The sequence below is a fragment of the Pelecanus crispus genome, chromosome 6, assembly GCF_030463565.1.
Source record: "Pelecanus crispus isolate bPelCri1 chromosome 6, bPelCri1.pri, whole genome shotgun sequence".
NCBI lineage: Eukaryota > Metazoa > Chordata > Aves > Pelecaniformes > Pelecanidae > Pelecanus > Pelecanus crispus.
This window is the reverse complement of record NC_134648.1, coordinates 13,545,574-13,569,287: the sequence shown is the minus strand read 5'-3', so window position 1 is coordinate 13,569,287 and position 23,714 is coordinate 13,545,574. Positions and strand designations below refer to the sequence as shown.

General features: G+C 36.8%; 1 protein-coding gene and 1 non-coding gene across 3 annotated transcripts in view; both read left to right on the top strand.

Annotated features, from left to right (window-relative positions):
• Nucleotides 1–23,714, top strand: part of IPO7 (importin 7) — a 40,628-nt gene that overhangs the window by 11,410 nt on the left and 5,504 nt on the right. The window contains exons 4-23 of one of the 2 annotated variants that reach the window (XM_075711843.1): nucleotides 230–388; nucleotides 3,191–3,347; nucleotides 3,952–4,041; nucleotides 4,447–4,541; nucleotides 4,637–4,721; nucleotides 9,674–9,808; nucleotides 10,332–10,431; nucleotides 11,532–11,608; nucleotides 11,954–12,070; nucleotides 12,853–12,942; nucleotides 13,472–13,637; nucleotides 14,349–14,509; nucleotides 15,423–15,551; nucleotides 17,163–17,229; nucleotides 17,308–17,433; nucleotides 17,734–17,831; nucleotides 19,827–19,922; nucleotides 20,952–21,172; nucleotides 21,279–21,484; nucleotides 22,537–22,748. In XM_075711843.1, coding sequence (XP_075567958.1) covers nucleotides 230–388; nucleotides 3,191–3,347; nucleotides 3,952–4,041; nucleotides 4,447–4,541; nucleotides 4,637–4,721; nucleotides 9,674–9,808; nucleotides 10,332–10,431; nucleotides 11,532–11,608; nucleotides 11,954–12,070; nucleotides 12,853–12,942; nucleotides 13,472–13,637; nucleotides 14,349–14,509; nucleotides 15,423–15,551; nucleotides 17,163–17,229; nucleotides 17,308–17,433; nucleotides 17,734–17,831; nucleotides 19,827–19,922; nucleotides 20,952–21,172; nucleotides 21,279–21,484; nucleotides 22,537–22,598 — 2,437 coding nt within the window. In that variant the 3' untranslated portion in view covers nucleotides 22,599–22,748. Of the gene's footprint in view, nucleotides 1–229; nucleotides 389–3,190; nucleotides 3,348–3,951; nucleotides 4,042–4,446; nucleotides 4,542–4,636; nucleotides 4,722–9,673; nucleotides 9,809–10,331; nucleotides 10,432–11,531; nucleotides 11,609–11,953; nucleotides 12,071–12,852; nucleotides 12,943–13,471; nucleotides 13,638–14,348; nucleotides 14,510–15,422; nucleotides 15,552–17,162; nucleotides 17,230–17,307; nucleotides 17,434–17,733; nucleotides 17,832–19,826; nucleotides 19,923–20,951; nucleotides 21,173–21,278; nucleotides 21,485–22,536; nucleotides 22,749–23,714 lie in introns of those variants that run through there. The other variant, XM_075711842.1, reaches the window with a different exon arrangement.
• LOC142593872 (small nucleolar RNA SNORA23) lies at nucleotides 13,142–13,323 on the top strand. The gene has a single exon (XR_012831170.1). It is a non-coding gene; the product is annotated as a small nucleolar RNA SNORA23 (small nucleolar RNA).

Genomic DNA, 23,714 nt, shown 5'->3' with positions numbered 1-23,714 from the left:
CTAGGCATAGAACTAATGTAGATGGAAAAAGAGTTTTCAGCTTGTGCGGCATGTAGAAATTTAAAGTTCCTCAAATGGATAACATTAAGCAGAAAGTACAGAACCTAAACTTTCTAAACAAAACTTGAAATAAGTCTAAGTTTGGGCAATATTAGCTGTTTCAACACCATGACAATATTATTAAATTAATAGTAGTAACTTATTTAATCATTGTGCATTTGATTTCTAGAGTACAGCTTACTACTTGCATTCACCATATTATCAAGCATGATTATCCTAGTCGCTGGACTGCAGTTGTGGAGAAAATTGGATTTTATCTTCAGTCTGACAACAGTGCTTGTTGGCTTGGAATTCTTCTTTGTCTTTATCAACTTGTGAAAAACTATGAGTAAGTTTTGTGGTTTTTTTTTTTTTTTTACCATATAAACCAGCAGAATTAGTATATTCGTGTGTATTTTTTCTATTCTGTATGTATATTGTAACCATGTAGAATTGCTTGTGGGATTGTGCAAAGGTGATAGAAATCTAATTTTAGAAAATACTCTTGAATATTCGCTCTGCAGTTGTTGGCTCATGTATCTTCTCCACTAAGATATTACAGAAAAACTGCCTTTGTTAAAGGTTTGGGATCAGAAAAAAGAGGGTGTTTTAAAGCCTTAATTTGGTAGTTGTTTTTTACAGATTGGTAGCAGTAAGAAAGTCTGCTCAAAATCATGACTTCTTCAGAAAATTATTATTTATTTAAACCAGGTTTAGACTCTTAAACAATTTGTACTCTAGGTATCAGTAACCGTAAACATATAAAAGTTGCAAAGTGTGACGTCTCGAATGTTAGGAAGTTCAGAATTAATTGACTGACTTTGGTATGGTCATTTTGATAGCCTCATCCAACCCATCATAGGAAATCTTTATGGAAACCCACTGTTCTCCTATATGCAAAGCATTGGGCTAGAACACAGGTGATTGTCCTTTGCTCTGTATCTGGTATTATGCTTAGAGCTTTAAAGTTGAGGTTGCCCTTTGAGACGTTATGTGGAGCTTAGATGCTGCTGCTGGCATGTAGGAAGCTTGTTGGAGCTGGGTCAGAAAAAAGTACAATCCTGGAGTCAGGGAATTGTAGTGGAACTGATAGAATCCACAGCTTACTCTTCCAAAGCACTGTCATGCATAACACTTTTGTTTTGGGTGCTTGATTTAAAATGTTGCATTGAAAAATTTCACTGTATAATTACATGAATTTTATGTAAATTAGTGTAAACCAGGTGAATATTAGTTTTTTTCAGAAATAATTTTTTACAGGAATGCTGTAAAGACCTTTGTAATCCCATGTTGGAGTTGTTTCGGTGGTGGAAAATTGCAAGTCCTGCTAGGAAAGGGAAATAAACTAATTTCTCACTTGATTTTCAATTTAAACATCTTTAACCAAATATACAGCAGAGATCTGTGAGGTATAAACCATGAAGTATTCATTGGTGATTAGAGCAATCCTTGTTTAGGGAAGAATTTTGGTATGAGCACAGTCATTGTGTGACTAAAGTAACAGGTGTGTTCGTAATCTTAGTTGATCGAACACTTTAGCTGAGGCCAGCAACTGGTCATACTTGTTTAGCTTTCTGGTGAAGTCAACAAGGGTCTGTTTCATAAATCATGTAGGAATATGCACATTTCATTGCATAACAACATGGGTGCAAGCAGGTCTCTGTAAAATTTGTTAAATTACTTAGGGGGTTTTTTGGAAAATCTGCATAATGTTATGACTTTGATCCAGTTTTTACTGCCTGAGTTGTAGGAATATTTAGCTATTGATTTTTTGTTTTGTTTTGTTTTCTTAATGTGGAAGGTAAATATCTTGGGGCTTTTCAACTTTCCCCCCCCAAATCCAGCCAGCAAGATCAAATGGCTGCTCTTTGCATAGTCATTTTTTTCTGGTCTTTTTCAATTGTGTCTTTTGTGGAAATCAGAAACTTAGTTTTCCTGAGCAACATATAATCCTTACATTTAGGTTTCTATTTCAGAAAATACATGGAAACTATATTATTGAACAGGATTTTGCAGCTCAGTGTTCTGTAGTAGTTTTTACAGAACATGCCATCTGGCAGCAGATTGAGTAGACTTTATCTTATATGTCTGCAAATTGGCACTGTTTAAGAGGCTGAGCATTGGTATTTAATATTAGTGAAAAGTCTACCAAAAAATGTATTAAAAAACCAAACCAAAACCCAATCACCCAACCCAGAAATCTCCCACAGGAGTCCAAGAGTATTATAGTATTAATAGCTTAATCAAAAAATAAAGCTGTACAGTCTTAAAGTGATACTTTACTTTGGCTTATTGTCATCACTGGTATGGACAAGTCTATTCTACTGTGATAACTCTTGAGTCAATAAGGACTTTCTTCTTTGTAAGTTGAAAATTGGGGGGAAGATTTCAAAATGCAGCTTGATTTCCTTTCAGGAATTTCGAAATGTTTTGAGAAAGGAAATGGAGCCTTGTTTTCAGCATAGGCAAACTGGTGGACTGTCACCAGCATGGGAAGGTCTGAGGCACTATTTCAAGGGGGGCTGCAATGGAAGCCTGCTCAGACTCCGCCACATAGCCTTGAAGCCTACATTCTCTACCAAATTGTTAAGATTTGGGCAAATAACATGGTAAGATGTGGAAGACATCAATGGTGACCTGTGAGAGACTTCACAGTTTACTGTCTTCAATGTCAGTGAAGTCATCTAGCTTCAGGAAATATTTTCATAAATTGTGAACTCTGATAAATGTCTTTCTGGAATTTTACTGACTAGCCTAGTATCTGCCATTCTCGGCAACAAATATGTACCTTTTGCTTGCAGTTTTTGCAGTGCTCTGATTGCTTTTCACTATAGTAATGGTGTGGCTGAACGTGATGTAGTATTCAAAGTGAGTAAGTTGGCAGGAGTGCATTACCAGCAGAAAACTAATGTGGATATATAGTGGAATAATGGACGCTCAGCGGTTTTCTAACATGCCCTTTAACTGTAATGTTGTCTGGCTATAGCTTTATTTCAAATTCTGTAACAAGAAATGGCTAGGGGTTTTTTAAAATCATACGTTGTTACGAACTGTAATATAACCTACTTGTGTCTACACTGGGGAAAGGTGGACTTTTAAAATTCAAAAGCTACCTGAAAGATCTACAAAACTAGTTTGTTCTTATCTAAAGGTACAAGAAACCGGAGGAACGGAGTCCTTTGATAGCTGCAATGCAACATTTTCTACCAGTTCTGAAGGACAGTTTCATTCAGCTCTTGAGTGATCCATCTGATCAGTCTGTCCTCATCCAGAAACAGATCTTCAAAATATTTTATGCCCTTGTCCAGGTAAAAAATAAACTTTGTATATACTTGATCAGTAGTTTAATTTAAAGCATTATGCTTTTCCTTAACATAGTAAATGACAGAAATATTAACAGTATTAGAGTACATGGTATGTGGTATGAATCACAGGTTTTTGGTATGCTTGATTGTGCTGTACTTTTACTTTTGTACAGTGCTATTCCTGGTTGGCATTAGATAGAACTTATGCATGCCATCCTCTAAGGTAGAGTGTTTGCTAGAAAACCAATTAGAAAATCAGTTTTCTAATGACAGACTGTAGAGGCCAGCATACATGGATTTACCAGTGTAAATGCAGCAGTTTGGAATGAAACTGTTAATATGCTGTAAATTAGTGTAACATCCATTTAAGTACTGTCTTAGCATTGTGTAAGTCAAATGAATTGGAGTAAAGACCTCTAGCACCTTTGAGGATATAGACTAGGTTGTGTTAAGTTCTTTAGCCTGGTTTTCTGAGTCATTTGCTAATCTTTCATGGTAGCTAAGTGTAGACAAAGGTTTGAAAGAGCTAAAATTCGAACTGTGAAAGTAACATTATATTTAAATTGCTTTATAATAAATTTATTTTGTCCTTTTTTTTTTAAATAAGTACACATTACCTTTGGAGTTGATAAATCAGCAAAATCTGACTGAATGGATAGAAATCCTGAAGACTGTTGTCGATAGGGATGTACCAGCTGTAAGTGGCTTTTGGCTATTTATGTCTTACTTAAGCTTAAATATTTTTAATTCATCAGAATGTTAAAAAGTTTAACTTTTTATTTCTGCACTCTTTTTTCTCAATAGATGCCAAGAAAATAAATTTTTAAGCTAATAGGGTGTTTTAAACAGAGTAGACAAATTTTGAAAATATGCTGCTTGTATGGGAGTTCTGTTGTTTTCAAATTATAGCACAACTTATTTTGGCTTCTTGTTTCAAGAATTTGTTGACCATTTATGCAGCATGTATCATGGGATTTATTTTTAGATATGCTGTGCAAGTGGCAGCTTAAAAGCAAAATATGCTATATAGTTGTTCAAAATACATAATTTGAACTCTTTGTGAATAGTGGTAAATAATATTTTTTTTCCCCCCCTTCTAAAGGAAACCCTTCAAGTTGATGAAGATGACAGACCTGAGTTGCCTTGGTGGAAATGCAAGAAGTGGGCTTTGCATATCTTAGCTAGACTTTTTGAGAGGTATTTTCTCTTCCATTATTATTTAAAAAAACCCAAATATTCAAGTCAATAATATTGCTGCACCCTTGAATGTGCATACTCACTTCTAATTCTAGGTATGGAAGCCCTGGTAATGTTTCGAAGGAGTACAATGAGTTTGCTGAAGTGTTCCTGAAGGCGTTCGCTGTTGGTGTTCAGCAAGTAAGAACACTGAATGGGGGGCGGGTATTAGGATAAGTTTAGAGTTAGTAGTGATTTCTTATTTAATTATTTTCTGAAAAGGCTTTTTTTGGTATTCACAATTGGTTTTTTTTTAAGCACATTGGTATGGAAAGCACTGATGTCTGTGGCTTAAAAGAAAAGAATGATTTAAAAAGCTACTAATTTGCCACGTAGGACAATCCACTGAAAATAGCCTATGCAGCATTGATAATCTGTAAATAGAGTAAATGCTCTCATACAACAAGCCCTCCAATAAGCTTCAGATAAATGCTATCACTTTTTCTGGAAGAGATAGGTAAAATATGCGGTGTAACTGACCTTCTTACCTACCTTTTAACTCTGATGTAGTTGTTCTTTGACTCAAAGTCAGTAAATACTAAGCTTTCTAGCCTTCTGCAAAAGCCTGATGAAGTAGAGGCTCGCTTACAAACAGGTAAGTCTGATGGTCACTTTCCACTCATCTCCCTGTCTGGGGGTTGCCACTTCTGCAGGGTCTGTTATACCCAAAGCATCTTCTGGGCTATAGCAGTTTCTAACCTGAATGTATTAATGTTATGCCAAACTATCCTTGATTTACCTTTATTGGAGTAACTTCATGATTCAGATAGTCCTACCACATGGCAGCAACCTACAGGTTTCCCTGAAGGGACAGAATAGATCGGTGGGGCAAGAATTGTCATCTGCCTCTCTTATAGTGCATGTGCTTGAAGTCAGTAATTTGAACTTTCTGAAGTAGCAAGAAAATTCCCATTAATATTGGGAGATTTTTGGATCTGATTCTCAGCTCCTGGCTGTACTGCTGACTTCTCTCTGTTGTTTTGAAACAAGTTTGTTTATAAAAATATTCAAGTAGTTTTTGTAAAATTTCCTTGTATTGGCTCATAAATCTGTTTATAGTAAGGTGAGTAGGTTGTAAATGTAAACAGACTATGAATTTATGAAAATCTCAGGGAGCAGAATGTTTTATTCAAAGCCTTTATTGTAATAAGGAGAAGAACAGTTCTTAGTTTAGTTTTAGTTTTCTTAGTTTTCATTCCTAATGAAATTACAATGATTTACAGAACTTTAAAAGAGGAGAAGTAGGGAAAGTACCTCCTTAATACATGTTTTTTGAAGGTCATCTGAAGTATTGAAAGGGGAAAGAACATTTGTCACATTGAGTGTTGGGAAATATATCCCAACATACTGCTCAGACAAGTGGTGTCAGCGCCACCTTCTGTGGTGCTTATCTGTCACCTGTAGATGACATCAGACAGGTAATTATTACATGTTCTTTAAGACCTTACTGGTTGCTTTGCACTTCCAACATAAAATGAAGTTTGGGCAAAAGAAGTCTTTGAAAAGATAAATTTAAACAGTTCAACAAAATACTTTGTGGTTTTGATTTACATTTTCTTTGAATCACATTTGATCCTTACTGTTACTGCGTCTAGGAAACACCAAGAATTCAAATCTTTAAAGAAAATTGCTAAAAAGCAAGACTTTAAAATGCTTACAGTTTCTTCTTATACAGTAATGTAACTTGTTTAGAAATACAGATTATTTTTAAGGTGCTGTCCTCTATTTCTGTGCAGAAGATAAATCTTGGATATATGCTCATGAAATTGAATCCTTAAGATACATGTTACGGAATATTTTTGAACAGGGTGTATTTCTTTACAAAAATTGGAAATCTGTGAAATACTGAAGAATACAAATTCTGATAGTACACTTCACTGAGTTCTCTTTACTCTCCAGACTGTACGCACGCTTTTACTAAGGGAGAGGTAGATAAATACACGGTATGGGATTACAGGTTGTTCAAGTATAAACTTGAAACATACTGCTAATATTACTCTCATAATTACTTCTCATTGATTATTCTTTTTATTGACTCTAGATCTTTTTGTCGTGTTGTCCTGGTTTTGTCTGGGATAGAGTTAATTTTTTTTTTTCCCTAGTAGCTGGCATAGTGCTGTGTTTTGGATTTAGTATGAGAATAATGCTGATAGCACACTGATGTTTTAGTTGTTGCTAAGTAGTGCTTACAGTAGTCAAGGACTTTTCAGCTTCTCATGCACTACCAGCGAGAAGCTGGGAGGGGGCACAGCCAGGACAGCTGACCCAAACTGGTCAGAGGGATATTCCATACCCTGTGACATCATGTTCAGTACATAAATTGGGGGGGTGGGGTTGGCGGGGGGAGAACTGCTGCTCGGGAACTGGCTGGGCATTGGTTGGTGGGTGGTGAGCAATCGCATTGTGCATCACTTATTGTGTATGTTCTGTTGCTGCTATTATTTTAATTTTAGTTTTATTAGTTTTTATTATTCTTTTCCCTTCCTTTTCTGTCCTATTAAACTGTCTTTATCTCAACCTGTGAATTTTCCTTTTTTTTCCTTTCCCCCTCTCCCCCCAGTTCTCTCCCCTGTCCTATGGGGGAAGGGGGAGAATAAGTGAACAGCTGTGTGCTGTTCAGCTGCCTGCTAAGTTAAACCACAACACATGTGCATGTCACCAATATTCCCCCTGGGCACCCTCCCCCCCAAAAACCCAAAACACCAAACCAAAAAACACCAAACCCAACAGTACATTCAGCATTAGTTATAGCTAAACTTTCTTAAGCTTGGCCAAAACAGGCTGAGCTGCCTAGCTGGAGTACCTTGATTCTTATCCCTTGTGTTAGCAGCTGTTTTGCTCAAGAGATTTCTCATTTTGAAAGATGCGATGAGCCAGAACTAAGCCCTGGTTGAACCCTACTGCCTGGTTGTTCCTTGGCACAGTTGCAGAATTTTTTTTATTTGCCCCTGGAGCCTCCATCCCACATCCTGCTTTTCCTCACTGCAATTCTTAAACCTTTTCTTAATCTTTCTCATTTCTTTACTTACTGCATCTGAATCATGAAACTGCTTAGATTTGTGAAAGGAGAGGACCAAAACACTTGTCCTAAGTAGCGTGGCTGCAAAGACCATTTGTTAGGCCTCAGCTTTGTCTTCATTTCCGAAGACTGTTCCCCATCCCTTCATTGATTATTGATGAATTTAGCCTTTTTTGTGTGCTCTCCTGTTACATTGGAGAATCTCTCTCTCTCTCTGAAACTTCAGATCTTTCTAAAATTCAGATACACAACTGGACCTTCTTGGATAAGCTTTTCCACAGAGAAGATTGTATTACCATATTAAGTTCTAGTTTGCTGAAGACCCAGGATTACTACTTTTGCCTAGAACAAAGAACCCCTAATTGGTATTTTTTTCAATCTTTCCTGAGCTGCCACTATGGTGCGACTTAGGCAATGGAGCCTGTCTCGGATCCATGCATCATAAAAGTTCAGTATATGATCTTAATACAGTGATGGTCATTTCTTTGTTGCTTGTGTTGAAATTTATAACAGAAGCCAGTCTTTAGAATGTCATGTACTTGTGTAAAACCGCAAGAAATCTCAGTCTTCATTAGTTTCCCAATTGCTTCTGGAAAGACTGTATTTAAGGCGTACCATCAAGGAAGTAAAATATGTTGCAGAGCTGTTTAGGTGTTTAATCAATTTTGCTACCAGTTTGTTAGACTTTTTTTAATCATTAACATTTTTCTTAATTGTTCTAACTTCAAGAAGCATGTTAGTCTTACCATGTACTCATGTTTTACTGATTTTGGAAGTTACAAACATCTGTCACTTAAGGTATTGTTTTTGCAGAGAATCATTTTCTCTTTCAGTTAGTTCACAAGAGACTAAAAAGGAATTTTGACATATGTATTACTTGATAATCCTTGAAGGAGCTGCAACTCTGAACATTTGCTCTTTTTTCCTATCCTATCCTAAGTCAGTATCCAATGCCACCAAAGCCTTGTACTCAGGTGAGGGTAACAACCAGTAATTTCTTTCTTAAGTCCAGGAGGCTTTTAAACATGAGCAGTTAAACTTTGAGGACTGATAATGCATCTAGAGCATAAAACTGTTTGTAAAGCTATGAATTTCATGGTGAATGAATGCATCCTCTTTAAACTCAAGTGCAAGGCATCTCCTTTGGGAGAAATGCTTCAGTGCTTATGTAATTAATGTTATTAATGGAATTATTTTTCAAAATAATGAATCTCATTTTCCCAAAATGTTTTCTTGGTGATATTACAGATTGATAGATATCTTTTCAGTTCCTTCAGTTTTGCTTTTTTTTTTTTTTTTTAAATATTGTTGTTTTATGTGAAGAATTAAATGAAACCCTGGAAATGGGCTTTGTCATTTCTCTCCAGTTGGTGCTGCTGCTCTTGAAGGTGCAGTGTTGCCACTGACCTGCATTGGGCTACAAGGAAATCCCCTTACATTACCAATACAAAACTCTCCAGTGAGCTGGAATTTAATTACTAGTAATGGTCCTGTGTCCATTTCATGTATTTGTGGAGAGCCATGGACTTTAACAAACATAAATCCCTGTGAATAGTTCTGAATGCCACCTCAGAAGAAGAATTGAGGCCAGAAAGCCAAGGGGAGAGGCTGGTTCATCGTTTTTCATACACATACCTTCTTCATACAGTGTCATTGCTGTAAGCTGCATATAGGCAAGGATCAGTAGACTGCATGAGCATAGAGTATTTTACCAATACAGTGTTTGGGCATGAATTTCTGCCCCCAAAGAGTGGCAAGATGGAACAACAAACCTCAGAGGGAAAGGTCCCCTGGGCTATGTTGGTGATGAATTAGCATGTATGTTTTGTCTTATTAAAGGATTGTATTTTTAAAAGACGTGCAGCACCTGATATGAGCTGCAAATTGCCTTACAAAATTAACACTGACATTTAGTAGAAGGATTAGTCAGTACCCATTTTAGTCTAATGAATAAACAGGCTTTTTTGTTGGATTTGGAGGGGTTCTTATGTAGGATTGTGAGGGAGGGTAGAATTCTTCTGGTTAAAATGGTCTGTGCTCAGTATAAGCTATTGATGAGATCTGATTTTTCTAGGTGTTGCTGAAGGTGTTGTATCAATACAAGGAAAAGCAGTACATGGCTCCTAGAGTTCTGCAGCAGACACTGAATTACATCAATCAAGGAGTGTCACATGCAGTCACCTGGAAGAATTTGAAACCTCATATTCAAGTAAACCATTTTGGGGGTTTAATACTTAGATGACTCAGTAGTACATTAGTCAGTCTGTTGTACAGTACTTGCTAGAATTCAACTTTTAGGGACCTCTGTTATAAATTGCTGGTGGAAAGAGTTTAAGGCTGTTTGAAGGTTATCTTGATACAAGAGCAAAGCTAGCTAATTGCTTTTTTTGCTGCCAGTCCTATGTGCTTTAATATATTAAGGATTACAGTGTAACACAGCAACACAACAAATTTGGAGATGGTGTTAATTACTGAAATTATGGTGTTTAATCACCTCCACATACTGTTATCCAAAGCAAATCTAACAGCTTGCACTGTACTGTAGCTCTACCTTAAGTTAAAAGATTTCTTTTTTGTAAGGTTGCACATAAAATCCACTATTTCAAATAGTTTTAGAATGTTACCGTTTTATATGAGAAGTGATGGGATGGACAAAATCTGTGAAAAACTGGACAGAATATAGAGATTGATTTAATAGTGCTAGCCTGTTTTCAACTTTTTTTTTATTGCAGGGAATTATCCAAGATGTTATTTTTCCATTGATGTGCTATACAGATGCTGATGAAGAGCTTTGGCAAGAAGATCCGTATGAATATATTCGCATGAAATTTGGTGAGAATTTGAAATCTACTCATGTTAAAATATAACTTCACACAAAGATGTGATTTTTATAGTTTTTGTGAAAATAGAGATGGCCTTAATATTTAAAAGAAGAAAAAAAAAGTGAAAACCAGTTTGTATTATCCAAATAATATAACTTCATATAGTTAACTTTTGGATATACTGGTGGAAATGACGGGTAACATATGACAGTCAACAATGACACAGGTGTTTCTGCAGTTGAAAAAGTAGCTAATTTTGACAGTTACAAAGTTTTTGTTACAAGTCAAACAGTCTGGGTCTTGTTAACAGTAATTACTTAAGTTTAATGTTATTATAAGTTTATGGTTTACAACAGGTAATATTTCAGGCCCTGGAGTTTTTACAATCTTAAAGAATTTTACACGTGGCACAGTTCAGAACAGATTTACTGTAATGGTAAATGAAACATTATGAAGTAAGCCTAGCATTCCAGACTTGCCTATTTTCACCTCCTGTGGCTTGCTGTTTTGTTGTTGGGGTTTACTGTAAGTCTATGCAGTCCTTTCGGGATGGGGAAGAAAGAAGATACTTCAGACTTCCTGAACAAATTATTCCCCCCACTAGGACTTTTATGTGGCTAGAACAAGGAATCTTGATGGGTTTGGGAGTTTCTTGTCCCTCAGGTCAGAGGAAGACCTGTAAACAGTACAGGTATTATACAAGGCTGTGATAATCCTCTTCTGCTGAGAAATAATAAACTGAGCATTTTTAGCTCAATCAATTATGTGTGCTTGCCTGTACAGCAAATAACATGTATGTCAAAAATTGACCACAGTGTCTGCTTCTACTGGTACAAAAGATTTATCTTAAAAATAAGGAAGACGTACGATTTCAAATTAGACATGTAGAGCCAGTGATTATGAAAAAGGTAAAATACATGTATTGGGAATCTCCAACTATGTGTTACTGTTGTTTCATCTTGGAATATCTGTAGTAAGAAAGCATGATTAACCACCTGAAAAAAAAGGAAAATTGTTGCTCTTTTATTTCATATTAAATCACTGGATTACATTAGGATCATTAACTGTAGTAAAGGACCAAAATCTAGCTGTTATATGTTTACTTAATAGATGTATTTGAAGACTTCATTTCTCCAACAACTGCTGCTCAGACATTATTGTTTACATCATGTAGTAAAAGGAAAGAGGTAAGCTATTCAAGCATTTTACTTAAATAAAATGTGAGCTAGATTTAGTGTTTACTGAAACTACTAATAGAAGTTTTACTTTTCTGGTCTGTCATATCATAGTACACTAAAATTTGTCATTTCTCTCAAATTTATTTTGCCCTGTTCTATTTGTGATTTTTGTATTTGCCAATTCCCCTAGGACCTATCTATCAAGAATGTTGTGTGTTTATGATAAAGACATAAAACATTATCCAAATTCCAGACTTGGAGCAGATTATTAGAGAGTTAAGCATCTCGGAGCACTGAGAATGGTACCTGAGACGATTGATTGAAACACTTTGACTAACCTTACATGTAATATAGGTCTTGCAGAAGACAATGGGCTTTTGTTATCAGATCCTCACGGAGCCAAATGCTGACCCGCGTAAGAAAGATGGTGCTTTACATATGATCGGTTCTTTGGCTGAAATTCTCCTAAAAGTAAGCAGAACAATTCTGGTGGTTCTTTCGGTTCTTCCCCCCCACCCCCCCCCCCTTTCCTTTCTTTAACTTATAGTGTCTTAGAAGAAATGAGACTAGCTCTTTGAGTTTACATGTTTTTGAGCCACTGCCAGGTTTTTTTAAAGCTGTTGAACTTAGTTGTTTTGGTTTTGTTGTCAGCTTAATTACAGAAGTTTTATTAGATCATGTTCAAGCTCAGATTATTGTTTTAAGTTCCCTGCTTCTAGTAAGAATTGCTACACCATTTCTTGCACTACACTTAACTACATTCCCTTTTTTTGTGGAAGGAAGGGAAAAAAACATCCATCCAGTGAGAGACTGTTGATTTAATGAGACCTTTTCTGTGTATAGAAGAGAAGAAAAAAAGTGAAATTAGCAATCTTGCTCAATTAGAAGGGTAGCAAAAAAGATGCAGGGCATGGACTTGTATTTGGACCATGGCTCTGAAGTTTCCCTGACCACTTTTGCTTTTGATACCAGAGTACTCTACTGCCAAGCAAAAGGTGTCTCTAGGAGTCAAAAAATGACAGGAAAAAAGTGTCACTATTTTGACTGAAAATTATAAAAGTCCATGTAGGATCCACATTTAATTACTAATACAGGATTTCATTGTTGCTTAATGGACTTAAATAAAGGGGGAAGTTAAAAGCCTGAGGGTTTTGTATGCTGTTCACACTTTCATATGTGACTTTTTTAATGGATTAGAAATGCATTTTTATATAAAGTTTTAAACTGATGTGTTTCTATTCATATTCTGACAGAAAAAGATATATAAAGATCAGATGGAATATATGTTGCAGAATCATGTGTTCCCTCTCTTCAGCAGTGAGCTGGGTTACATGAGAGCACGGGTAAGAAGCTGTAAGATTTACTGTTAAGATACACTGTCTCTTCCAGCTGAAGAGTTTAGGAATATTCTTTAAATTTTTCTCTCTAACAGATGCCCTCCATTCTGCACCTTTTCTGTAAGAAATTGTATGCTTATTTCAGAGATTAGTATCAGTCTTTACGTGTGATTATAGATAGCTGCTGTGTAGTTTTAAAATGGCTGCAGAATTGTGTGCATAGTCTTCCATCTGTGTCTGGTGGTATAGTCTATTTGTGTTTTGCATTTAGACTGTACTGCTCACACAAAACCTGTGGCCAAAGATGAACTTGAGATCATAGTACTGGTCTAGTGATGTCTGAAAGACAAGCCTCCCACTGACCAGCCTCCACACTCTCAAACATCTTCAGCTGTTACGAAGTTTTACAGTATCTTTATTCAACAGTAATTGTACTTCAGATTCAATAATTTGTGTAGATAATGAGTATACGAGTAGTCGATAATCCTGTTTGTAGGTTTTGTAACTCTGAATTTGTTCAATGTCTTTTTTTCAGGCTTGTTGGGTTCTTCATTATTTTTGTGAAGTCAAATTTAAGAGCGACCAGAATCTCCAGACAGCCTTAGAACTTACAAGACGGTGTCTGATAGATGATAGGGAAATGCCTGTGAAAGTGGAAGCTGCAATAGCACTTCAAGTTCTGATCAGTAATCAAGAGAAAGGTAGCCCTCTTTTCTTAAAGCTACAGCAAACTTTAATGGAATAGTCATTAATATTGCATTGTTCAGGGAGACTTGTTCTCTTCTTTCCTGGTGTTAATTTACTTCTTGCAATTATAATTTGTAATCAGTTAGAATTTCAGCAATTTTCCAGCTGGAAAATTTAAAATTTTTTATAAATAGCATTATTGTAATTTCATGGTACAATAAACCCAGTTTTACAGCACCTAATCATTGAATCAGAAATACAGTGGCAATATAAGCATATCTGGCTCGGCAAACATTCATTCATGTCAAAATTTATTTTTTTTTTAAAACAATGTCTTTATCCTGGCAGGCTTTACATTGCTTAGTATTTCTGAAGCTGGCATAAAAGCCACAAAGCAAACATAAATTCTATATCAAATACTTTGGCTAATTTGACAAAAATGCATGTGTACCCATTCCTGTTGAATTAAAATGTGCATTGATGAGTAATCTTGCATTCCATAAAGACTGTAGAACTCTGGTTTTCATACTTCAGTTGTGATCCTCTTGGTATACAGTTTTATTAAAAAAATTGTTCTGAATGTTGGTATTGCTATAATGATTTATACTACCCATGGTTTTGGCATGTTAATGCAGAAGCACTAGATATTAATAAAGCATATATTGACTTTCTTATACTGCAGTTTTGTAAGAATGTCAATTCAAATATTTCCACTTGTTTTACAGCTAAAGAATATATTACACCATTCATTAGACCTGTAATGCAAGCTTTACTTCATATTATAAGAGAGACTGAAAATGATGATCTTACTAATGTGATTCAGAAGATGATCTGTGAATATAGTGAAGAAGTTACCCCAATTGCAGTAGAAATGACACAGCATTTGGTAAGACTTTCTGGTGACATAGGAAGATGTTTAATGTGTGAAGGATTGGTATGTAAAATTAAGATAGTTGTCCATCAAACAATAGCTGTACTTACTCCAGTCTGCTTAAGTGCATTGATACAAGTAATTTTCTTCTACATTTAGACTGTTTTTTCTCAAAAGTGGCTTCATAACTTGAACTAAATGCAAATTTCTAAGAACGATTGGAGAAGTGTTTGAGAAATCTTTGTACATATTTTCTCCTGATAGTGTTAATAAAATGTACTACCAAAATTCATTAGGTAGTCTCTACAATTACTTAGTTTTTAGTCTCTACATGACTTAGGTTTTCTGTTTTAGAATGGGAAATTAAAGAGCAGATTTTTAATTTAAAAAAAAAAACTGTGTGTAATGTTGTAGTATGTAATACGAAAATCAAATTGAATCTGCAGGAGAAATTCAGAGCTTGAATGGCGGTATCTAGCAAGTTACACTAATGGTTTCAAAAGCAGATGTCAGCTCAGTGCTTCCCTAATAAAGGCCCTTGCCTTGGAGTTAAAACTAAATTGCTTGCATGTCCTCTGTGGGAATGTCTGCAAAGTGGTCCAGTCTACTTCAGCTACCAATTAAACCTTATGTCAGAAAAACTTACTTGTAGAAAATGTATTCCTTTTCATGGAAAGTAATGTCATTTATTTCTTTTTATTCATGAATGGATAAAGCATGACAGGTCAAATGGTTTAACATTCAAATTTTATCAATCCTGAAAACACTCTGGAATGGAGCAGTGGCCTTCATACACGTTGATACACGTTTTCTTAGCAGAAGTCCTCCTTAAAATGTGTAGAATACCAGACTTGCACAGTTGTTCTTCATCTCCAAGCATGTACTCATTAAATTACATGTTTATGGGTTGTTTTGCTATTCCATGCAGGCAATGACATTTAACCAGGTCATCCAGACTGGACCAGATGAAGAGGGCAGTGATGACAAAGCAGTGACAGCAATGGGAATCTTGAATACTATTGATACACTTCTCAGTGTAGTTGAAGATCACAAAGAAGTAAGTAAAAATCACTTTAAAGCTAATATGTATTGTTTAAGACACTGAAAGTCTTTTGTAGTTCCAGTGTACCTGACATTGGTATCTGAAAAACTGTCCTCTCAGCCAAAAATATCTTAAAACAGAAAACAGTGAAGTCCTATTCAACAAAGTTGTAACAGAGTGGGTCACATTTCTAACACAATACGAGTAGTAATAGAGCATAGATGTTGCTACAGTATTTCCCATAAGAATCCAGGTTCTTGTTCAGATAGGTGGAAGTAACTTGTCTCTAACAGATGGAACTCTGTCAGCTCAGCTGGAAAAAACCATCTGATTTGATGAGGTCTGCCCTTCAAGGAAAACAGATAAAAACTTTAGTTAGCTTTGAACATCAACTCTGCTGACTTAGTTTGCTCTCTGCAACAGAATCAATGTCTGTAAATACAGCTGTTGTGGCTATGCTAAATGATAGGGGTTTTTACCTGCCTAATCTGCACTGTAGAATTCCCCAGTGTGATGAAAACTTTTGTTACTTCGTTTTGTTGTACTGAATGGACTAACTTCTGTCCAGAGTTCAAAAGATGCTATTACTGATTAAAATCCTTCTTGACAAAGTCAGCTACTGTTTTTTGATACATTATAGTTTTTATTTGACTAAACAGTTCAGTTAAAAAATTGTACTCTCAGGGCTCTGAAGACTTTACTAAGGAAGCAGCATAATACAAATTCTGAATGCCCAAAGGCAAGAATCCAGTGCTGCCATGCAATAAACCAAGGACCAGTTCAGCTCATTTACTTGTTGCTAAAGCTGCTCAGCAAGCTTTTCATGTATTTGTTTTTGTCAGCAAATTCTTGCTATCTAAATGTAAAAGTTTGTGTAACAACAGGCTAGTCCTGAGGAACTCAATTGTAAAACGTTGATCAGTGAACATCTATATTTAGAGACATTTCACGCAGGATGACCAGTGTTCCAAGAGATAATGTATTTAGCTGGTTAGTTTCAAATCCTGTTCTGCATAGCTAAGACCAGAAACTCAACCCTTACTTGTCCCTGTGCAAGGTAAGTGTCCTAAACAGGTTAATGACTGTTTTGATAGCTGTTTCATGGACTAATAAATACTAATTGGGAAGAGTGTCTGAATCTGTAGACCAGCATTTGGACTGATTGTGCACATACCATATGAACATCCTAAGCTAGGTTTGGGAGGTAGTTTGGTATTTGCTTGGTTTTGGTTTTGTTTTTTGAAATTTCACTTTTCTGGAACAGCTAATACTTCTTGCAACTTCCATTGCTTACCCTTTTGACATACACATTTACTTACTGTGTTTTAATGTGATTAAACTGTTGCATAGGGTTACTGTCAGGCTTTTCTTTTTAAAGGATACCCTATAATGAGATTTTTCCAATATTCAAAGAATATTCCAAAAACACCTCGTATTAAAAGCTGTCTTACAAATCCTTAGCGAAGAGTGCTGCTCTTATACATTTAGTGCTCTAAAACATGAGAAATGTTGAATTGTTTTTAGAAGAATATATTGTATAAATAGCAACTGCTTTGAGTGATTTTAAAATGTGTTTAATTTCAACTCCAAAGTATTGAAAACAGTCGTAAATCTCCTTTTTTTCAGATTACCCAGCAGCTGGAAGGAATCTGTTTGCAAGTGATTGGAACAGTTTTGCAGCAGCATGTATTAGGTATCTGTACTTTTGTTGGCTTATTTTTTTAAGTGTATGAGATTGGCATTAAATTTACCCAGATTCTGTTTGTTTTAGAGTTCTATGAGGAGATCTTTTCCTTGGCTCATAGTCTGACCTGTCAACAAGTTTCTGCACAAATGTGGCAGCTTCTTCCTCTTGTTTTTGAAGTCTTTCAGCAGGATGGCTTTGATTATTTTACTGGTAAGTAATACAAATAAATCAGAAAGCCAAGTGGTCTCATATATGTGATTTCAACCATACAGTGAATTGCATCTTGATTGAAATACTAGGAGAACACTGAAGTGAGGTTACACTTGAAGTATTTTATTCTGCTGTTGCTGCAACCAGACTTGTTTTGCGAAGGCATCTATGACTAGACACATGCTTATCTTGACAAACATCAAGCAAGAACTGTAATCAACTTATTAATACATAGATTTTTAATAGCTCATCTAATAAAACATGCAAACAATATCTGTGATTGTTCTTCTTTTAATACAGACATGATGCCTCTCTTGCATAATTATGTTACTGTTGATACAGATACACTTCTGTCAGACACAAAATATCTTGAAATGATCTACAGTATGTGCAAGAAGGTGAGTAGATTCCTTTGTGATCTCTGAAGTAATAGACTGTTAAACTGGGTACTTCTTTTCCCCAACAGCAGACTGTGAAACTGAAGAATTCTGACATCTGTTCTTAAAGCATTATGCTATTTAACATCCTCTGTGATTCCACAAATTATTAAGTTATTGCAGAGAAATTTAAAGAGGTTGCATCAAACTTCAGATACATGCTTTTACTAAAAGGGAAACATGAATCACACACAACAAAAGCAGATTAAACAACCCAGGTTTTTGTGCACGTGTGTTTTGTGTAGTACATTTTGTGTGTATGGGAATGCAAAACGTGTATTCATATTGCAAAAGGTAGATGGTTTCTTTTATCTGAGATTTGTATCCTCACTATGGCTAGGATACCACATACCATATGTATGCTAAAGATCTTAAATCTGTTAGCTAAAAGAAGTGGAGTAGGGATGGAAAGTAGAGGGAGAGGGACAGGAATAGGAAGTTATTTTCCCAAGTTCGTGCCAAGTCAGCGAAGAAAGCTGGGAGCAGAATGCAGTTGTTCAGACTCAGTCCAGTCACTTTTGGGCACTGTTTCTGTATTTAACTTAGCTTCTCAGCTCCTGTGTATTATAGGTAGCTGCCAACTGGGCCTTCTTTATCCAATCAATATGTAGAATACAAAGCTTTCCAGAATGTTTGCCCTAAGTGAGGAAATGAATACTTCTTTATAAGATGGTGTTAATATTTTATAATCTCTAATAGTAATCTGTGGGGATTTCAGTTTTCCGCTTCTGGATATCATTTGTTGTGTCTGTGTAAGAACTATGGTGAACTGTCAGCTGCCCTGCCCGTGATATTTCCATAGTAATTCTTCTGAAGATGCTTAAATATTATAGCGAACAACTCTTGCCAGCCTTTATTTGTGTCGTGGTTTAATCTCAGTCGGCAACTAAGCACCACACAGCCACTCAGTCACCTTCCCCCTGCCCAGTGGGATGGGGGAGAGAATTGGAAAAAAAAGAAGTAAAACCTGTGGGTTGACATAAAGGCAGTTTAATAGGACAGCAGAGGAAGAGAAAGTAATAGTATTAAAAAAAACAAAAACAAACAAACAAAAAAAACCAAACAAAACAAGTGATGCACAGTGCAATTGCTCACCTCCTGCTGACTGATGCCCAGCCAGTCCCTGAGCAGTGATCGCTGGCCCCCAGCCAACTCCCCCCAGTTCATATACTGAGCATGATGTCATATGGTATGGAATAGCCCTTTGGGCAGTTTGGGTCAGCTGGCCTGGCTGTGCTCCCTCTCCGCTTCTTGTGCGCCTGGCAGAGCATGGGAAGCTGAAAAGTCCTTGACTAGTATAAACACTACTTAGCAATAACTAAAACATCAGTGTGTTATCAGTGTTATACTAAATCCAAAACACAGCACTATGCCAGCTACTAGGAAGAAAATTAACTCTGTCCCAGCTGAAACCAGGATAATTTGAAAACAAGTTGCAACCAGGTTGATTAGGCTGATTGTAAATACTTGAACATTTTATATATATAAAAAAGAAAATTAGCCTGTTATAACCTCTCAGTGATTAGTGTTTTATTAGCTGAGCACAGTGAATCTTTAACACAGAATTTTTAGGTATTGTGTGGACCCCCACTGCATATCCCAAATTTGTAAATACAATTTTTACAAAACTGAGTACCTGAATGCATAAGAAAAATTTTTTGTTTGTGTATGGAAATAAACCTTTGCAAAATGGCAGCTGATGTTTATACACTTGTTGTTAGCTCTGTGTCCATAGAGTTATTGAATACGTTTACATGTAGATTAGTTGTACCCGTGTTCAGTGATGTTTCAGTCTCTAATTGTTGTAGATTGCTGTAGATTTGGCTGCTTCACTGATGGATGTTTATGCTAGCATTGTAACAGAGTGGGTAAATTTATATCAGCTTTTCAAAGCAAAGCAGCATATAGAAAATACTTCTTGAAGGGGTATCATCAACAGTAATTGTTATTTTTCAGGTCCTTACAGGAGTTGCTGGAGAAGATGCAGAATGTCATGCAGCAAAGCTGTTAGAAGTAATTATTCTTCAGTGTAAAGGGCGTGGCATTGATCAGGTTGGTAACAACTTTGGTTGCTATAACCAGTATTTTTGAAAGATTTCATTCTCAAATATGAATTGATTATGTATTAACACAAGTTCTGTCCCGAGAAGTTTGTGTAGTGTGACTAATAATCCTGTCTACTACTTCAGGTGGAAGTCATAGTACTTCTACTGTTACTCAGTTAACAGCACTGCAGAGATAGCGCACTTAGTCTCCAGAATTTAGGACACTGCAAAACTCAAGTGTTTTCATGAATCTGGAAGAGTACTGTTTCAGGAACGTCTTGGTTCTAAAAGTTGATTAATTATGTTCTAAGTTAATTCTAGTGAATATTTCATGAAAATTATTCAATTTGTCAAGTTAATAGCCTTGAAATAAATAAGAATGAAAACGAAGTTCCTAGAATCCCAATTAATGTCATAGAGGAACCAGGGACTTCATTATGCACATATGGGAGTTGGAATTTGAGAGATGAATTTGTGTGCTTCTGCTGTGTACATGACAAGCACCGTATAATAGCTGATTAAACATTTTGTGCACGCTTTTTAATACTTGTGGATATGGTCCCTGGAAAGTTTAATTTTAAATTTATTTGAAAGAAAATCTTCTATAGCGAATTTGTTTTTCAGGGTGGCATCTCTGAAGAGACTACTCCTTTGAATAGCTGTTTTCTTGGAATGTTAGTAATATCTCTTGACTTTGTTGTGGATACTAAAAAAGACTAAGCTGATTTTTCTGGATTTTCTAGTGTACACATTTCCTCTATTTTTCATTTTTAAAAGACAAGATTATAGAACCAGAAATTACATCTACTGTGCATGTCGTCACAAAATCCATGTGCTTGGAGTAGATTAAATCTTTTCACCTTTTCATTTCATCTTTGTATATGACTTCTGCTGGCAATTAAAAATTATTCCCATTTTATGCCTTCTGTATTTATGCACCAGACTGGTTTTATGCCATTTCTCAACTTTAGTGTGAAATACAGAACTACACAACTTATTTTTGATCACTAAATTTGTAACGGTTCTCACTTTTCAGTGCATACCCTTATTTGTGGAAGCTGCGTTAGAGAGATTGACCAGAGAAGTGAAAACAAGTGAACTGCGAACAATGTGCCTCCAGGTTGCCATAGCTGCTTTGTATTACAATCCTCATTTACTATTAAATACTTTGGAAAATCTTCGTTTTCCCAATAATGTGGAGCCTGTCACTAATCACTTCATAACACAGTGGCTTAATGATGTGGACTGTTTCTTGGGGTAAGTGTTTCTAATTTTGAAGATTATTCTCTGTGATACACCTCTACATTACCTGTTTGTAAATCATAACAAAACTTGCAACTTTTTTTACTCTCTTGTTTCGTAGACTTCATGATAGAAAGATGTGTGTGCTTGGCTTGTGTGCTCTTATTGATCTGGAGCAAATACCACAGGTCTTAAATCAAGTTGCTGGCCAGATCCTGCCAGCTTTTATTCTTTTATTTAATGGATTGAAAAGAGCATATGCCTGTCATGCAGAGCACGAAAATGACAGCGATGATGATGATGAAGCTGAAGAAGATGAGGAAACAGGTATGGAAACTGAAACATCGCTGTTGCTTTGTGTTCTTCATTTTTTCTGATGGACATGCTGAGTTCTTTTGTGGAATTCTTCAGAGTTCCCTAATTCCAAGAATCAAAAGCTGCAGAAGAACACTGGACATCTTTTAATGACTTTCAAGTATGTCTGACTTACTTTCCAGTCCCTCTTAAAAACTAACTTCCTAGGCTGAGTCTCTTCAAAGTCACATGAAGCTAGCTTTTCTGTGTAGATGCTGTCATTGCTGAAAGGAGTTACCACTGGGACATGTTTCCCATTTGAGTGAGGGGTAAGTCAGTGGAAGGAGTTTCCAGGAATCCTTCTAATCTATTGTACGGTTTGGACTGTATATTACAAACTGTCCCATGAGCTGCTGGTGTTTTAGCTATGTATTGAAAATGACAGTTCTTGTGATTTTTTTTTTTTTTTTTCTTTTTTTTTCTTCCCCCTCTTCAATTCCTGGACTAATGTAATCGCAACTTCATCAGCCTTTGTAGACTTTCTTCTTCATACAGTCATTTCACAAACTTTCATGTCTTTTGCCATCTTCTTTATATGAAGTTCAAAATGACCTACAACTTTCTTGTACTCCTTTCTTCCACCTTTCTATGTACTCTGCTTAAGCTTTTCGTTCTTTTTCCCTATTTTAATCTTCCCATCATCAGCCTGGTGTCTTTGTGAGTGATCATTTGGAACAGTTTTCCACACTGAAAGGAATATCTGTTAGTTTTCATCTGTCTACTTAAAGCCCAGTTTCTTTCTGATCTCTGCTATTGAATTCTGGACTCTCCAGAATATTGTCATTATACATCATTCACATAATCACAGAATGGTTGGGCGTGGAAGGGACCTCTGGAAATCATCTAGTCCAACACCCCTGCTAAAGCAGGTTCACCTAGAGCAGGTTGCACAGGATCATGTCCAGGTGGGTTTTGAATATCTCCAGAGAAGGAGACTCTGCAGCCTCTCTGGCCAGCCTGTTCCAGTGCTCTGTCACCCTCAAAGTAAAAAAGTTCGTTTTGTTTCTTTTTTTTCTCATATCCAGATGGAACTTCTGTGTTTCAGTTTGTGCCTGTTGCCCCTTATCCTGTCGCTGGGCACCACTGAAAAGAGTCTGGTCCCATCCTCCTGACACATGCCCTTAAGATGTTTGTAAGCATTGATAAGATCCCCTCTCAGTTTCTTCTTCTCCAGGCTAAACAGACCCAACTCTCTCAGCCTTTCCTCATAAGAGAGATGCTCCAGTCTCCTAATCATCTTCGTAGCACTCTGCTGGACTCTCTCCAGTAGTTCCTTGTCTTTCTTGAACTGAGGAGCCCAGAACTGGACATAGTACTCCAGACATGGCCTCACCAGGGCAGAGTAGAGGGGGAGAATAACCTCCCTCAACCTGCTGGCCACACTTCCTAATGCACCCCAGGATATCATTGACCTTGGCCGCAGGGCACATTGCTGGTTCATGATTAACATGTTGTCCACTGGGACTCCCAGGTCCTTCTCTGCAGAGCTGCTTTCCACCAGGTCAACCCCTAACCTGTACTGGTGCATGGGGTTATTCCTCCCTAGGTGCAGGACCCTACACTTCTCTCTGTTGAACTTCATCAGGTTCCTCTGTGCCCATCTCTCTAGTCTGTCCAGGTCTCGCTGAACAGCAGCACAGCCTTCTGGTGTATCAGCCACTCCTCCCAGTTTTGTATCGTCAGCAAACTGGCTGAGGGTACACTCTGTCCCTTCATCAAGTTTGTTGATGCATAAGCTGAACAAGACTGGACCCAGTACTGACCCCGGGGGAACGCCGCTAGCTACAGGCCTCCAACTAGACTCTGCACCGCTGATCACAACCCTCTGAGCAATGCCATTCAGCCAGTTCTCAGTCCATCTCACTGTCTACTCATCTAGCCCACACTTCCTGAGCCTACCTATGAGGATGTTATGGGAGACAGTGTCAAAAGCCTTGCTGAAGTCAAGGTAGACAACATCTACTGTTCTCCCTCATCTACCCAGCCAGTCATGCCATCATAGAAGGCTATCAGATTGGTCAAGCGTGATTTCCTGTTGGTGAATCAATATTGACTATTCTTGATAACCTTCTTTTCCTCCACATGCTTAGAGATGACATCCAGAATGAGCAGTTCCATCACCTTTCTAGGGATGGAGGTGAGGCTGACTGGCCTGTAGTTCCCTGGGTCATCCTTCTTGCCCTTTTTGAAGATTGGAGTGACA